The sequence below is a fragment of the Anguilla rostrata genome, chromosome 10, assembly GCF_018555375.3.
Source record: "Anguilla rostrata isolate EN2019 chromosome 10, ASM1855537v3, whole genome shotgun sequence".
NCBI classification, from domain to species: Eukaryota; Metazoa; Chordata; class Actinopteri; order Anguilliformes; family Anguillidae; genus Anguilla; species Anguilla rostrata.
This window is the reverse complement of record NC_057942.1, coordinates 26,180,963-26,199,837: the sequence shown is the minus strand read 5'-3', so window position 1 is coordinate 26,199,837 and position 18,875 is coordinate 26,180,963. Positions and strand designations below refer to the sequence as shown.

At 38.9% G+C, this 18,875-nt stretch overlaps 1 protein-coding gene across 2 annotated transcripts in view; it reads left to right on the top strand.

Annotated features, from left to right (window-relative positions):
* The window catches only part of tgfa (transforming growth factor, alpha), a 59,677-nt gene extending 41,514 nt beyond the window's left edge, over positions 1 to 18,163 (top strand). For both annotated transcript variants that reach the window (XM_064297719.1, XM_064297718.1), the window contains 3 exons: positions 4,748 to 4,897; positions 14,936 to 15,045; positions 15,624 to 18,163. In XM_064297719.1, coding sequence (XP_064153789.1) covers positions 4,748 to 4,897; positions 14,936 to 15,045; positions 15,624 to 15,631 — 268 coding nt within the window. In that variant the 3' untranslated portion in view covers positions 15,632 to 18,163. The remainder of the gene's footprint in view (positions 1 to 4,747; positions 4,898 to 14,935; positions 15,046 to 15,623) is intronic.
* Positions 18,164 to 18,875: the final 712 nt, after the last annotated feature.

Below are 18,875 nucleotides of genomic sequence, written 5' to 3'. Positions count from 1 at the left end.
TCCATTATCTTAGCCTGGTCAAGGTTGCGGGGGGTGCTGGGACCTATCCTAGCATGTATTGGGCAAGAGGCAGGAATATAACCTGGACAGGTTCCCAATTTTTCGCTGAGCACACACACCGTTCTCTCACAGCCATACCTATGGGCTATTTAGAGTCTCCAATTAGCCTACCTGCATGTCTTTGGACTGTGGGAGGAAACCGGAGTACCTAGTGGAAACCCACGCAGACACAGTGAGGACATGCAAACTCCACCCAGAAAGGCCCAGGCCAGAACAGCCCATTCTCAGTTATTGAATTAAGATGTCAGTTGGTGTGCCTCTGTCATCTCCTCACTCCTTTGGGTGGTTGCTGTTCATGATGCTGCCAACACTAATCAGCAGAAGAGGTGACAGAGTGAGGAACAAACTGGTGCAGAGGGGTGGGGTGGCTATATCCCGCACCACAGTATCCTTGAGTCGAAAGTAGTCCGTCTTCAATCATTAGTTCCATGGAGGATATACTGTACTGGGCTGTGGGATTAACAGACGCATCTGAATCTGACAATAGCAGTTGAGATTGTAGTTTTTATGATTCTGTGGTCCACATTGTACTATAAGATTGATTGACAGAAATGAAATGGATTTCAAGACAAATTGCATATTGCCCCCCCCCCGGGATTTTTGCCCATTCCTCCTGACAGAACTGGTGTAACTCAGTCAGCTTTGTGGGTCTCCTTGGACGGACAAGCTTTTTCAGTTCAGTCCATAAATTTTCTATGGGATTCAGGTCAGGGCTTTGTGATGGCCACTCCAATACTTTCACTTTGTTGTCTTTAAGCCATTTTGTTACAACTTTGGAGGTATGCTTAGGATCATTGTCCTGCTGGAAGTCCCAGTTGTGACCAAGTTTTAACTTTCTAGCTGATGTCTTGAGGTTTTGCTGCACTATTTCTAGATAATCCTCCTTCCTCATGATGCCATTTATTTTCTGAAGTGCACCAGTCCCTTTTCCAGAAAAAACACCCCCACAACATGATGCTGCCACCCCCACGCTTCACAGTTGGGATGGTGTTCTTTAGATTAAAAGCCTCACCCTTTCTCCTTCAGACATAGCACTGATCATTATGGGGGAAAAGTTCATAAAAATATAAAAAAGCCAGAATGAAGTTTCCAGGTGATCACCAGGACGAAAACCTAGCTGTTTGGAGGAGTGTTCCCTGGTCAGATGAAACTAAAATTGAACTGTTTGGCCAACCTTTCATGATCTGTATGTCTCTTGTTAGATTTAAAAAATGTAGTTTTAAACTTAAGATGACAAGCTAGCATCATAGTTTTGTTAGACTACTGAGACCTATAGCTACTGCCATTTGTCACCAATCACATATAGCGACTACTTTACACCTTGGCTTTCATGATCTGTATGTTTTAATGTCTAATTCAATGTGAAACATATTTTTAAATGTAAGATGACAGGGTAGTATCGCCATTTGGAGGTCTAGCTTTAACACCATCTCTGCAGTAAAGCTAGTCTAGCTACCTTTGTTCTGCTCTTATCTGTGTAGCCTCACCCACTCTGCCTGCTCTCAGTGCTCTGGCAATGCTGGTAGCGTTGTGAATGCATAGCAACATGATTGACAGGCAGGTATAGCAGAGAGCTGTCCTGATTGGTTGTAAAAATTTTGGTGCAGTGAAATTTGGAGTGGCTGATTTCAGAGCCAGTGGAAGTCAGAGAGCTCTGATCTTTTTTTATTAGACCTCTTAATTTATTGATGTCTCTCGGGATGTAAAGAAAATTTAACCAAACATGAAAAAAGTATTCTGCAACAAACTTATACATTATGTACATTTAACCATGACTTGTAGCTCTGAGTAATGGTTTTTGTTAATGAAAATTAATTACATGAGAATTCACATTTTGGAGTTAAGCAAATACGTATCTCAAATGATGATATGTGTAACTGGGAGTGTGCAAAAAAACTCCTCAGTTCCGGATAGAGCACTTATTTTGATGGAAACAGTAGTACAAACAAGCCTGGGAGCTACTGGAATTGCTAGTTTTCTACTGTAAAAATTATTTATGGTGTGGACTTTGGTGTTGAATTTAAAATTTTAAAGTTCGCATTTTAAACCACCCACCCTTTTTACACTTTGGTACTGCCATGATCTGCTATATTTGTGTTCTTACCAATGCTCACAGACGGACAGACAGAGGCTCCCATTTTCACAGTCAAGGTACAATTGTGAAACAGTAGTGGTCACGCAAGGTGCTGGCGAATCAAAGTATGCAGAGTTAGACAGTTATGCCTTGACTGCGAAAATAGGGCTTGTAATCCTGAATCCCCAATGTGAAATAAGGTTATGGTGAGCTCTTTATGTTTCTTATTCTTTGTGATATATTATGTGGCTCCCCAAGAGAGATCCATCATGGCCAGCTCTTCAGTGTACTTCTGCACCAGGTAGTTTGGCTTCCCCTATTTTCTTTTCCCTGTGGGTCCCATCAATTATTGAGAAGGGATCCTGCTTTCTTGTGAGTACAAACTCGCCGTTGCAGATCTCTATTTAGAACAGTTATGTATTCCATTTTCTTTCAGAACAACCTTTGACAGCATTGTACAGGCGGTGGCAGTGCTAATAAACTAATTAGATGCATGGTGTTACTACTTAAAGTAATAATCTCGAAGATTTTCATTAAGTCACTATCTATCGCTGCATTGGGTAACACAATGGTGATTGAGCCTATTTTTATATTAATTTATACTATTATTATTATCATAATTCATTATCATAAAAAACTTGGTGTCTGTGGCGACATTCCCGGGAAAAAATCACAAGCGGCGCACAGTGACGCGTTTTTCATCACCCTTCAGTGGTTGGTCCGCCAGAGAGGGTAGGCGGAACTAACGCAACAGGCTCGCTCTTCAACTCTCTTGTGTGTGAGCGGCGTACTGTTTTTTCCGGTGTCTGCATGCGTTACAATAACAGAGAAAGGAGGGGTTGGGGGAGTTATGGAACCCTAAAGTTTTTGTGTAACATGAGAGATAATATTATTTGTTGATGTAGATTTTGTATTACATTTAATGACAATGTAACTTTATTAAATTACATAGCTATTTGCACAGCTAACGCTAGCTACCGGACCATGTCAAGAATGACAACATTAGTTTAGACAACGTTGCGCACAGTATCCATATCTCATATCAGGTAACGTTGCGTTAGCTAGCTAGCTAGCTAATGTAATTAAGACAATCTAATTTCAGCTAACAATTAGAAAAAAACGCTAGCTAACGCTACCGACCGGTACCGACCTCGCAAACTGTCTCTCGAATGCAACGATACCTTGTTGCAACGTTGCAGTGTAGCTAACTTAAGGCCAGTTCAGATCAATGATTCACAACGAGACTGGGTGCAACTTGCAAAATTACAAGACGTCTGATTGTAAACTTTCTAAAACTGCACTTGGCGATTTGACAAGGACGGTCTTTTAAAACCTCAGGGCAGGCAACGGCTCTGCTACTAGCCAGTTCACACCGCTGCAATATTCTCTGCAACATTCTAAAACCGTTTTGCCTCGTTGCGAATCATTGATCTGAACTGGCCTTAACGTTACGGTTATTTACATTGCCATCGAGTTCATCAATATATTATAATGATCGGAATAAAGCCGGGGTATGTGGAGCAGAGCCGGATCTGATTTCTGAAGACGTCATGCGGGAGAAAACTAAATAAAAGAATACGGCAGTATGGATTAGCATTGTTATTATTTTATTACGCTTCCTCATATGTTCCTTCAGCCTTTATGCCCTTTTTGATGAAATCTCCTTTGTTTTTGTTTTATTCTTCTTGTTCTGATTGCTAATTGCTAACACCCAGCTCAGCTTTATTCTCGAACAGTTTAGCTAGCAAAACCAGAAACACCAGGGGTAACATTTTGCAAGGCAGTTGTTTCAAAAATACCACACAACAATCATTCACGAAAAAGACTGCTTATTGTGCACGAGATACATAATTGCACGAGCCACAGCGAATCCCGCAAATTCTTCTCTGCAGTGTAAAGATGTTCATCCCGGGCAAAAGGTGGATAAAGAACGTTTGCAGAAATTGATCATCACTAATTCTACCCTAGGTTTGCTACGGCATTTTAACCCGGCTCGGCAGTGTAAAGACATCTTGAGTTAGCCTAATGTTAGACAATGAATGAGTATGTACATAACGTTACTTTTATAACAACCATTTTTTATTCAGTAAATAGTAAGTGTTATAGTTGGCGTGCCAACTGACTGACGTCACACAGGCGACACTGGTTGGATCCGGTTGGATCTATGGGAAGCGAGGTCCAAAAGCTCACCTGCAACCTACCGCTTCTCGCCATAGAGAACAAAACTGAAATCTTCGAGATTGTCACTTTAACTACTTAATACATGCTTGTCCTTTCAGCTCCAGGGCTCTGGGCTAAAAGGAAGCAGCATGAGGAGGATGGTTCAGAGATAGAAAACAGGTTGAGAATTTCTCAGAGCTTCTATATGAAAGAACAGGTTGAGGAACATATCCTGGAGGCACCAGAACAAGCTGTATAAATGAGAGGATTAGAGAGGTTTTCTTCATTGCTGTTTCTTCACACTCATCCTGCCATTTTCCCTCTTTTCGTGTGTACCTGTGATATCCACGCCTTTCTCCCTTTTTTTACATGCTGTCTCCTTTTATTTCATTTGTTTGTCTGTTTGTACCACCCTCTACTATTTCCTCTGTGCTTCCTTTATTTTATCCCCAGGTGTCACCCTGGCTTTGTGGGAATGCGATGTGAACATGCAGACCTGCTGGCAGTGGTGGCCACTAATCAAAAACAGCAAACCATGACCACTCTACTGGTGATGTGCATTATATGCTGTGTTCTGCTGATCCTGATCTTCACCCTTCTACAGTGAGTACAGACTAATACTGGCACTTGTATAGATACACTTGAAACACTTCAGATGCTCTGATACTGATTCTTACCCTAGTGCTTCATACCCACACCTCCAAATGAGGGATTCTGGATTGCCCAGACAAATCAATCATCCAGTCTTTATTTTTGTATTGAGTCAATAACAAACAGGTTTTTGCACAGCGTTTCACATGAACAGATTTTTTTTTTGTTTTGTTTACTGAAAATCTGTGTTAAGCTAGTTTAAAAAAACAAATCCCCAGTCCCCTTACAGTATAAGCAGGCTGGAGCTTTATGCCCAGGCATAGTAAGTACAGATAATAAAAATAACAAATAATAATACACTTTCAGAGGCAGGATCACATTTGTATTTGTCCGTAATATAAAAGTTCACACTGATCCAGGTTTAGAGACATTCATTTGAGGGGTATATGCAACATTAATTTGTTTCAAATTAAGAGAACAAATATAATTCTGTATAAATTCAGAGTATAATTGTGTGTACTGTAACAACACATTGTATATTTAGCCTTGATTGAATATAATGTATTTAATAGATAAGTCGAGTATTGATGATATGTTCATTCATTCAGACACGGTTGATTTTATTTGAATTTGAATTCCCTCCCTCACATGTTGACATACTTTCCCACACTTAATCAATCACTTGAGTTTAAAGTTAATTGGACTTAATCCACACATGCTTTCTAATAATTAAAAAAATGGGTGGGACGTACCATACCCAATACTTTCATCCTGGCTAACTTGCATAAAGTCTTTAATAAGGATGACTAATTGAACAGGTGGCTGCTGGGGGACAATAGATATCCATTATAGACATTTCAGATGTAAGTAATCTGATGAAAAACACGTTTTCAACATACAAAAATACCAAGTTACTCTCACACAGCCTACAAAGCACTGTCTATAAGTCATTAGTTCAAAACTAGGCCTGCCATTAAAAGTATTGATAGCCAATATTGTTTCATGTAATTTTGATATCTTAGCTCACGCAAATTAAACAAACTGTATTCCAAAGCAATGCTATACAATGTTTCCTAAATTGTTTCAAGTAACTTAGTTTGAAATAATGACTTATAGACAGTGCTTGGTAGGCTGTGTGTGAGTAACTTGGCATTTTTGTACATTGAAAACAAAAAAAGTAAGTGATTATTGTAATTCATTTATAAATGTAGTCTATGATGGAACATAAATGAACGCAAACACAAATAACCTTTATTCTGAAAGAAACACACAGGCATGGATTCAATCATTTTTCCTTTACCGTGAATGACAAATACATTAATATGTATGTCATTTTTTTGAATGAAAGTGTTCTGTGGCTGTGAGCTAACACCGAGAGCGCAATTATGATTTTTGTTTCGTTTTATTTTAAGCACTAAAGACTGAAAAGAAAGTAATCCTCAGCTGGGATGCTGGAGGAGCTGGACCTGGCCGGGAAGGCGGGTCAGCTACAGAGCAGGTGAACTGAAAAGTTGCTGCTCTGTTTTACTTTCTTTTGTCTTTGTTATTTTAGCTTGTTGATTTAGTTTGTTGTTTTTACCCGGCACCCGTGAGGGGGAAGGGTGAAGTGGTCCGTTTATTTGATTTCGTGTTTGTGCGTGTGCGCTCTCGGTGTTAGCTCCCAGTCTCGGCCCTGACTGTGGAGAGCAACACACCTGCGCTGGCTGGTGGAGAGAGCACACGCACCTGGGCTGTGTTGGCTAATCAGCCCATGTGCGTGTGCTCTCTCCACCAGCCGGCGCAGCCAAGACCAATCCGTCTCTCCGGCGGACCAACTGCCAAATGTTCTTAATGGGCTATTGGGCTATTGTACACGACAGACCTGCTGATTGTTTGTATGTCGGTAGAGGATCTATAGGGCTAGTTAACATTAATTTAGAAATGTAGCGTTGCAGGGTAGCTACAGTCACCTTGTTAAAAAATTGTTATCAGTAGGGCCGTCTGGGTAGTGTAGAGGTATAAGCACTCGCCAACCACCGCTGAGACGTGGGTTCAATCCCCGGCAGCGGTACTTCCGGCTTGACGTTCCTACGAACACAATTGGCAGTGTTCGCGGGTGGGAAGCCGGTGAGGGTATGAGTCCTGATCGTTGCATTAGCGACTCCTACTGGTTGGTAGGGGCGCCTGTTCAGCAGGGAGGGGATCTGGGGGAGATAGCGTGAACCTCCACAAGCGTTACACTCTCCCAGCGAAAATCTTTGCTGTCAGGTGAAAAGAAGCAGCTGGCGACTCCACATGTATTGGAGGAGGCATGTGGTAGTCTACACCCTCCCCTGACCAACAGGGGATAGCGCATCAATCAGGACCATGATTCACACGGAGAATTGGCATAACGACTAAATTGGGGAGAAAATGGGAAAAAACATTTTGTATTCTTTCTTACATTATTTTTTTTGTTTTTCCATCACCTGATTAGGAGACCTTGCATATCCTGCCTCTGACAGCTTTGCAGAGATCTGGTCAAAAACCAGTTTGTTTTTAAAGGTGGCATCCAAGTTCAATTTGAACGGATTTCTCTGCCCACAAACTAATAAAAAATGTATCTCCTTCTGGGACCAGTTTGTTTTCTTATACTTATTTAGACATTTTATTCATTTTGTTTATTATTTGTTAGGCTATAATTATAATTATAATTACTAGCAGTGCTATTATTATTATTATTATTATTATTATTATTATTATTATTATTAATCTAATTAATGGTAGATGCCTAGTTTGCTCATTTGTAACCGAAAGGATTTCACCAGAAATACATTACACTGGCCTCGAGCACATTTTTGATGACATCGTGATGAAGTTTATTTTAACCTCAATTGATATTGGCAACAGTTAGCCTTTCTTTACAGGGATAACCTTGAACATTTGTGGATAACACTGCTCTGGAACAGGGCCAGTTAACCCTAGGTTAAAATCAGTGTTAGCCCACTTTCGAACTTGCCAATGTAAAACGTCTGTTAACCCAGGGTTAAAAGGCCTGTTAGCCCAGGGTTACAATGGTTCTAGAATACATTTAGCCCAGGGTTAAGTGCAGTGTGAAAAGCAATTTTGCTGATGATACATTATTTCCAGCTACATTATTTCCAGAATTAAGTTGGCAAAGTTATATCCCGACTGGGATATGTGACGTTATGTCTATAGGCCCTTTTCACGATGCGCATTCCGAGAGCGGAAGTAGTCAAAGGCAGTGGAGTCTTACTTCCGGTTCTCTACCACTCCCATTGAGAAAAGCTAGACCATGGCGCAATCAAGTAGCAAATGTCACTGTAGTGTCCTGTATTGTTCCAACAACAAGCCAATGCATTCTTATTTAAGTTTCCACAACTTTCCATCGGATGATGGATTGCGAGCTCGCTGGGTTACAGCGATCAGAAGAGATGAGGGCGCCACGTTCTCCAGTTATTAATGTTTTCAGTGAATAAATTATGTATACATTGTATTCTGATACTACCTTGAGCCGCTTACTATATACAGTACAATAACGTAATGCGTCTCTGGCTCCACACTCATCACCAGCATAAGGAAAAGGGAGCACAATATGACCATATAGTTTACATATTACACATTGGGCTCTATCTAACACCCGGTGCAAAGCGGTGCCAAGCGCAACGCAAGTGTCTTTGCCAGTTTCAGACCGACGCAGTTGTCATTTTCCCGTGCAGCGCCCACGTTGTTTAAATAGCAAATCTGAGCGCCCATGGGCGTGTTGGTCTTAAAATGAGGTGTGGTGAGTCACATTGTTGGCGCATTGCTATCTTGAGGCAGCAGAAAGCGATTGACCAACAAAAACCTGGTCTTAAGTCAATGGTGCAGTATTTTACTGTTATTTTAAGGGCGCATTATTAAGGTAGTAATATGCGCCTACATAGGCGGGTGCACAACACCCGATATAAAAAAAAAAAAATACATGTCATAATGGTTAGTCATAATATTGGTAATATAAAATTTATATTATATTATATATATTAACATAATGTTCATATAATATTTGGTGGAATCCTGCTGTTGCCATAGATGGTCTGCTCGCGCGCTTTCACTTCGTCCACTAGCAGATTTGTTTCTTCTGCAGAGAAGCGTTCTTTACTACTACTTGGCAAATCCGCCATTATAATAGCAATCCGCCAAGGTGCAAGCACACCTGGCTTTTAAAGGGAATGGGAGATGACACTCTGATTGGTTTATTTCATGTTCCACCCAAAACACACCTATGATTAATTAAGAGACAATTAAGTACAACCCCTTTGAACCATGCGCCTTACTTTGCGCTCAGATTATCCGCCATTAAACTAGCAAAAGTGGATTTGGACATGCCCTAAATGCACTTGCGCCATGCGCTTTAAACCGTGTGCTTAGATCGTTAAAATAGAGCGCCATTGAGTTTGTGATCGTATAGTTTTAATGCTACACAGTACAGTTACATATATCGCTAGAACCCATTTTGTCTTTGATAACAATATCAAATTACCTGGCAAAGCTCAAAATACAGTAGCCACTTTAGCTAGCTTGGGATATCAGAACTAGCTAGCTAAAAATACATTTCAAACACATATACAATCCAGTTTAAAACAGCATTAATAACTGGTAGTATCAGAATACAATGTATACATAATTTATTATTGTTGGAACAATACGGGACACTACAGTGACATTTGCGACTTGATTGCACCATGGTCTAGCTTTTCTCAATGGGAGTGATAGAGATCCGGAAGTAAGACTCTACTGCCTTTGCCTACTTCCGCTCTCGGAATGCGCAGCATGAAAAGGGCCTATTATATAAATTTCTGCAAAGCAGTTTAATGTTAATCAAGATCAAGTAGGCTACTGTCTTTAGCTGAATGTTGACATTAAATGCTCATGGAGTTGCAATATCCCCCGTATAGAGAGTCTCTGTTCGGAACTTGTTGATTGAAGTTGATAAAAGAGGTGTTTTAGTGTAGATATGTTTTCCTTGATGTGTTAATTTTCATTCTCTATTAAGATTTTAGTTTAATGTGATCTCTTAATCTGATGTCGAATGCAGTGCCATATTTCTACTGCAACATTAGAGCAACATGCAACATTCCAAACACTTTAAAGAAACCTGTGCAGCACATGACAGGTTTTACTTAATTTATTTGATGGCTCAAATGTAGGCAGAAGCTACTTAAAAGGCATGCACCCAGACCCTCCTACACAGTTCAGGGTCTCGCCCCCAGTTTTCCAAAAACTCTCTGGGAACCACTATATTGTGTTTTCACATTTGCCACATATCCATGTTACTGTGATCCTAGGTCTAATTAATTTATCTGACATGATTAAGACATTCCCTGGACAGCTTTATTGAGACAGCAGCAGTTATTTGTTCATTATTAAATGTTTGTTTTTATTTATTACTATTGGTATATTAAGTAAACTGAAATTAGTTGGCTAACATTTGCTAACTAGCTATGTCAAGTGCAATGCAAGACAAAAGAACATGTATGCTTTGGAGCAGTTCAAATTTTAAAAAGTTTTATGATCCCATGCCTGTCTTTGTTCATTTTAGTGTACAGGTTCAGGGCCAGCAACCCCATCCCCCTTTTTAACATTTAACAATTAGACCACTGAGTATACCTAACCTGACATGCATGTGGGAGGAAACCCACTTGAACATGGGGAGAACATGTAAATTCCATGCAGAGAGGATCTGGCCAGCTGGGGTGTAGAACCTCCTTCTTACGAGGCAACAGTGCTAACCACTGCACCACCATTCCACCCATATTTAACCACACTAGGTGGCTAATAATCACCTTATAATAAAATACGCCTGTTACCACCTGTAAACACTCAAAAGCTACCCCCAATCTACATCAGCAATACATATTTAACCATACAACCCATTTCTTCTTTTCATGATCAAAAAGATTATTTACTAACTACACCCTCACCCACCCTACTTATAGTTTTAGAGCTTGAAAATTATCTGGTGTTTTCACTTTTAGAAACTGTGCATGTGGATTAGTTATCCTTAATTGAAATTTCATAATCATTGGCTTACTGTTTATTATGGCGGCTGTGTTCACACAAATCAAAAACGAATTAGTATAAAACTTATTGAGACGCACTGGCCTGATGACAATTTGAAACCCCACACTGATCCTCTTAAAAAGTACTTTGTCTACTAACTCATTTGAAGGGTATCCTACTAACCTTGTGTTGTGCAAAATTTTCAACAAAATTTTCAACAATCTCATTAACTTCCCAGACAGCAGTTGAGCAGGGAACGTTATTGATATAGCCCTACTGTAGTGGTCAGACAGACCGTGGTAATTTCACCCATGAGCAACCTGCACATTTTTATAATGTGAAACAATACTTTATTTTGACTGGATTATGTTGGACAAAGCAAAATGGTAGCAATCCACTTGATTCATGTGCCTCATGTAGCAATTAGTCACTGTGGCATGTATGGAATATCTGTAAAATATAATATTTTAATTAATATTTTTCCATATTTGAAACTCTATGGTTACATTACATTACATTACAGGCATTTACCAGACACTCTTATCCAGAGCGACTTACACTGTATCCAGTTATACAGCTGGATATATACTGGAGCAATGCAGGTGAAGTACCTTGCTCAAGGGTACAACGGCAGTGTCCTACCGGGGCATCAACCCTGCGACCTTTAGGTTACAAGACCAATGTCAAATCATTTTGAATTTATTATCTTGTTGCATTAACCCAGGCCCACATGCAAGTTAATTTGCTTACTCCTGCCACAATTCTTTGCATAGTGTGGGACATACCTCTACTTCACATACGGGGCACAAAAACGTAGATGTATATTTATGTCCTCACATGTGGACAATTTTAAAATATTAAAATTACAATATTAATGGCAAATCCATTGGAATTACAATATTTTAATAATACTATGAATAAGTATTAGGAATGTATTTGATAACTGAAGGAATTTTATTCATTGAATAGAATGGCTTATTCAATGTTAGAGTGAGAACACGGACAGCCAAATGTAAATAAAAGGGGTTTATTATTTACAAGAGGAGCGAAACAATAAAGCGATATATACTGAAGGGAATATAGATGTGTGTAGTGGAGATGGTGAGTGTACATGTGCATGTATGTGCACACGTGGGGAAGAAAGAACGAAGTAGTGTATGAATGGAGAGAAGTATGAACTGGGCCTTAGCAGACCCACATGCATAGGCGACAAATGTCAATACATGAATTTGATGTTGGATTTACATTCGCTAGTATTAAAGACAAACCACATGCGTAGATCCTTCCTGTTATAAGGAAAGAGATTAATAAGAAGGAATGAATTAGCACAAGGTTATAAGGCCTTGTTACGGCTGGCTCGCAGGGCCGCAACCACAGTGTCAGAAGTGGGATGGCAGCTCCCGGACGAGCCCCCATTTGTTACGGCCTGGCTCGAAAAGCCGTAACAAGAAGCCAATTACCCAAAAACACAATCCAAAACCGGTTTAAAAACACAAACCCAGACATTTATTAGAATAAATAACTAACTAATCACAAACTGAACAAAGGAAAACCCACAAAGTTCAAACAAAGCAATCTCCACAAAAACTACAAACCCAAAACCACAAATCAAATCACAAACCACACACAAAAGAAACCCGAAAGAAGATCCCAAAGAAGATCTCTCCAGCCTCATACTGCAGGGAATCATATCGGGCCACAGGCAGGTGGAGGCAATCGAGCAATTAAGCAATTAGGTATTACCTCCACCTGCACTACCCAGGCAAGCAGAGGCTGGGGACGTAACCGGCCTCCTGTCATCTATATAGCTAGTACAGAAACGGCGTCTTTGTCCAGGAATGGGAAACTTTGGCAGGAGTTAACAAAGAGATCTCTGGTTGTCTTCGCACTACAAACTTCAAAAAGCTGGGTTTGTTTTAGCAGCCTCCAACTTTTAACGTTGGGTCTCGTTGGTGGCACCACACCGTGAGGTACGATGGCAAGAGAGGTGAGGTACTGTGATGGGTGAGAACCGAAAGTGAGCCGAAAATGGGTTTTCCACAGTTTAGTAAGTTTCACTGCCCATTGCGTGTTTCCGGGGTTACAGTTCACTGTAACTCTGGGGCAGTACTGTAAATGTCACTTGCATTTCCTGAGGAAAGTTTGTTTATGCAGCATTTATAGGGATAGCTCTGTTGATGTCATATGCCATGTTTAATGTAAATCAGACAAACTGTCTAGGAGGTTATATATTTTAATTATTTCAGAATGGAAGTAAATCTATAGTAAATCTATAATAGTCCAATGGGTCATTGAGTATATTTATTCTGTGTGAGAAGGGGGGTCTTGTGACATTAGTTTCAGGTGTCTAAGTCAAATAAAGCAGTACTTATCATAATTTAATGCTTGAAATTCAAGCATTGACAATGCTGTAGTGCCAGTAGGCACTGACTTGGATCAGTGGTTTTTGGTCTGCCAAGTTTAATGTGAATCAGCCAGGTCAAAGTGGGAAAAGTGGCATATGAAAGAACAAAATTCACAATGGCCACCAATTCAAGATGGCGGCAACTGAAGTGTATTTTTATACATTTTAGTTTCGCCATGTAGAAATTACAACACTTTTTATACCTTGTGGCCAGGCCTGGTTCAGGGCAAAAGAATAAGACAATGAGAAAATAAAGAATACCCAAACACCAGCAAATGCTTCCTTGTGGTTTATTCCCTTGTGGCATTCCTGATGAAGGCCTTCTGGGTAAAAACATTGAAATGTAAATAAAACACAAGGGAGCATTTGCCGGTGTGCAGATATTCTTTATTTTCTCAATGTAAATAAAAATAGTCTTGTTTAGTCTGTCACATATCCTGTTCATGCAATGACTGCTTGAACTCTTTGACCCATAGACATCACCAAGTGCTGAGTGTCTTCCGTGGCAATGCACTGCCAGGCCTGTACTGCAACAATCTTTAGCTTCAGCTTATTTTGTGGGTTAGTTGCCTTAAATTTCATGTGAATTCAGATTTTTTGAACTCATACAGACTTTAGCAGTATGTTTGGGATCAATTGTATTGCTGTAGGATGAAGATCCATCCAATAAGTTTGCAGGCATTTGCTTGAACTTGAGCAGACATTCTGTACACTTTACAATTGATTCTGCTCCTGCTATCAGCAGTTACATCATCAGTGAAAACAAGTGAACCAGTACCTGTGGCAGCCATACATTCTCAAACCATAACACTCCTACCACCTTGTATCGCAGGGGGTTCTTTGGGCCTCGGACAGTTCCTTTTGGCCTCCACACTTTCTTTTTGCCATCATGCTGATACAAGTGAATCTTGGTCTCATCTGTCTGGAACTCTGTAGGGTTTGTTAGGTACTTCTTGGCAAACTGTAAGCTAGCCATCCTGTTTTTGCATCTTGCAGTGTGGCCTCTGTAGTTCTGTTCACAAAGACTTCTGCGGACATTAATCATTGACACATCCACACCTTCCTCCTGAAGAGTGTTTCTGATCTGTCAGACAAGTGTTTGAGGGTTTGTTTTCATTATGGTGAGGATTCTATGATTATAAACTGTAGAGGTCTTCCTTGGCCCACCAGGCCCATTGCGATTGTATGAATCATACAACTGTGGAGTCAATAACAGACTCCAAAGACAAGGGACTATTTATAAAAAGTGCTATAATTTCTTATTGGAAAAACCAAAGTATAACAAATAGGAAATCAAAAATTGTGGAGGGCAGAGCCAAATCCCAAACATTATGAAGCTGTCTATATTATTTCATTGTAATACATTTTCTGAGAACATTTTTTTTGTGCACCCTTCCTTCACAAGGACAATACTGGTGAATCATCTTCTAAAGTGTTCTATGTTGAATGATTGATGAACTAATTTGACTATTTCAAAGCACCCAAAAAGCTGTACTTATCTTAATAATTGGTTATTTTATGCACTGAAAACATTTATTTGTGCTTGTTTACTTATTCACTTTGCTGTATGGTTCATGTTTTTCACAGTGCTGTAAATATCAATTAAAACCCTTTAATTTTCACAGTTGTTGTCAAAGGTGCGGGACCTGTGGGTGTGGCCGAACACTCGCTTTTGACCCAGAGAAACCCAGCAACTTATTGAAGAGAGGGGCAATCTGTTGTCTCTCTGAATCGGGTAACTCAGATGTTTGTATTTTTTATATGATGAACATTTTGTAGAAAGGTTTTCCATTTGCCTTTTGTTTTTGGCTTTGCAATACTGTACTACAATATAACTGTCACTAAATTTTGATACTTCAAAGATGTTTCACAACCTTTGGGCAAAATATCCCAGAAGCAAGACTTTAAACCTATTGGATGATAAAAGCAGGGCAATTCAACACTTTGCCCAGGAGCCAAATGTACACATGTAGTGTAGAATATATGTTATTCATATGGCATTTTATATTATCCTAACCCTAACCCTAACTGCATTTTCTTTTGTATGTTCTATGAAACACTATACCAATTAATATCTGTTTTATTTCATTCCTATTATTTAATTATACTCTCATATTAAATACATGGGTGTGTTATTTTGATAGTGCTTTAAATCTGGGTCTAACTGCTGTGTTACAATTCTGCTCCAGGCAGATCCATAAGACCCCCCATCAATACCCCTAACCCCCACAGTGAAATTATATTGTGGAATTCAAAATGTTTGATAATACTAACATATTTGTTCTTTTTTCTCTTTCCATGAATCGCTCTTAGTGGTTTGAGAGATCGGCCTGTCTTCCTTTTGGGTAATTTACTATGCCTTCAAAATACCCAAGTTCCATTTGCCCCACCTCCTTTCATACGTCTTCAGTAATACAGCCTACAGTATAGAGGCTTTGCTTGGATTCCTTTACCAGTCCCATTTATTAATCTCTGGTCATGTCAATCAAGATTAAGATAAGCACAGACGAGTAAGTGTAAAATGTGACGGAAGTATTGGTTGGTGATGCAGAAGCGGAACAATACGTTTTCATATACAAAATTATTTGAAAATGTTTTAGTATTCTCTTTGAGGGTACATAAAACTGGAAAAACTATGTAACGCTTGTCCTTTCATTAGTAAAACTGAGTTCACAGTAAGAGCATGAAGAAAAGAAACATGATTACAGAAACTAGAATAAAAACACCAGAACAACAGGAGACCACCATCTGCTTTCAGAATTACAGAAGTTCTTCTGTTTCTTCTTAATTTAAATAAGGAAAAACAAAGGAAATGACTCAGAGATTTGATGACCTTGAATGAAATTGGATACATTTTGAAAAATCTGGAATGCTCTTCAGGAAAGATACTCCCTGCACTCTCCATTGTAGAAATGTGGACTATAGAAAAGAGAGCTATACGATGTTAAAAACCAAGACTCCCTAAAATTGTACCAACACTGTTGCCTCGTAAGCTGCCCTACATTTGTTTTTTTAATAGCACACATGGGAACAATAGAAAGGTGCATTTTAAAGTTGAGATTGGAATATTTGGGTTAAATTCTCACAGACGTCAGTACAAAGAAATAACAATTTTAAGTGTCAATGTTTAAGTAGGGCATGGAAACTATTTGGACTTTTTTTATGGGAGCTACTACATGTTATTGCATCTCATGCCAATGTAATGGACTAGGATCTTATAATGTTTAAATCTGAAAGACTGAACTCTGTTGTATAGAAAAGTATGTATACTGAAAAAGACACTACTTTTAGACATAAGGTGTAATTTTAAAACTGATATCTCAATAACAGGCTTGTAAAATTGAGTAAATTCATGCTGCCATATTGGTGGGTATGTCACCTTACTTTTAATTACTACTGCTAGCATTATGACTATTGTTGTGATTTTCTGACAAATTTGATGAGACATGCAAAAACTGGTTTGTGTAACCTAGGGGGTCAGAGAATTCCAAATGAATATTTATGGTTGTATGAGCTACGACTTAAATATTGTAACATGCAATTGTTCATTTTTATACAATTTTTGTTTTAATTACCCTTACCTGTGCACTAACAGTAACATTTTCACAGCCAGTAAGTTTAACATTTTCAGCGCACTACGTTATATGTCTGGTAGCACAAATATGGACATGCACTTTATGTGAAAGACATTAAAAGTTTAATCATTCTTCATAATTTGACCCAAGGTTTTGGCACATGCTATCTTTTTTATCATAATTTAAAAAGCCTGTTAAATCAACTGTGCTTGTTTTATCAAAGGCACTATAATTTACTAATTCAGAGTCATTCCAGATGTTTTCACTAGGGTACCGTAGATATATCTCTAAATGAATTTCTGTCAATAAATCTTTGTTTATAGATATACCACTGTGTTCACTGTGCTCAGTCTGCTAATATTACCTAAAAAAAACTCCAGATGGGCTCCTTAGTCACACTCATTTATCACGTTACACAAAAAGCACAGTAATGATAGTTCTTAAATATTGGACACTTTTAAACTGCACTGTAGTGTTCTGCACTCTAAAACACACACTAGAGGTGGCACATGGCACAATGATTGCAGATGTGATACTCACAATTCCCATTCTATGCACCATGCAATATGAGCACACACCAGTGAGTATACACAGAAATCTTAATACAGGTTTTTTTTTTTAGTTGTGGTTGAAAAGAGAAGGTAATACAAAATGCTGATGTGTCAAAATTTGCCTTAAATGCAACTGACATATTGAAAGGAATAATGAGCAGTGGAATAAGAAGCTCAAAGATGAAAGACAAATATATACCCTTGTCACTCCACAGTAATATTGAAGTATATACCACATTACTTCAAACAATTGGGTTTGAACGATTTCCACATTGAATATTGCATACTTTTTGAAATAAATACCATGCCATTTATTTTAAGTAATGTGTGAAATTCTTATAATATTTAATATTTCATTTTTACATTTAACTTGTGCACAATTTTCTGCTATTTCAAGGAGAAAATTATGAATCTTCTAGCTTATAAAGAGCTGAACTAATGATAAACTCTCAGAGTTCGGGACAATGCCTCATACTGGGATTTCTCTAGGACAGAATTGAAATGGTATAAATACTTCCAGAGCAGGAAAAGACAAACAATGAACATGGAAATTAATTTTCAGGTTATGAGTTATGTTTTTATTTATCTTTGATTTATTTCTAGTAAAATGTAACTTGACCAGTTGTTTAATTTGCTTGTGAACTAAGCAGTTGTTTTGTCCCAATGTTCTTGACTTGTGCTGTATGCCTGTATGTTTTTCAAATAAGATACGAAACTGTAAAATTGACTGAGTGGTATATTGGTCATCTTTATCTCCTAGTATTTCTTCTTCCCTATTTACTGTTGCCATTTGATTCTTCCTCATCAGTGTACGTTCTAATTTACATTCTGTAAATTATATTCATCACTATTATATTACACCTCCTCACTTGCCTCTTTGTCCTCTTCACTTATTTGTCATTTTATCAATCTACAATCCACTGATTATTTCAAGAGATAAACAGAAACAGAAACCCCATTATGTTTTCAATTGGATTGTGGAGGAGCCTTTTGGAGCCGTATGGCTCAGCCACTAAAGCCTGATTTGATTTAAGGAGCTCTTCTGCAGGCTTTATAAAGACACACAAAGGGCATGAAGAGGGATGGACGAATAGAGCTTGGAGCTGTAATGTATTGCGGACTGTGCCAACTGCAAAAGGCAGGTGACAAATTTCCACATTCGAACATGGCTTATTTTGAATGCATACAATTTCTTAGAGGAATGCTGATAGGGAGGACTGCTGGACGTGCGGGTGGCACGGTGGTGCAGTGGGTAGCACTGTCGCAGGGTGTGGGAGAGTGGGGCAAAATCTAACACTAACTTTTTAGGTAGATTCAAGCTTTAACGGCGTATTTCAGGTTAAACACACAGAATTACATTCTCTTTGTCTCCAACGAAGGTGCGGTCACAAAGTTTTGGTTGGTCTTAGTTGGTCAGGATAATCCCGCCCCTAGCCCCT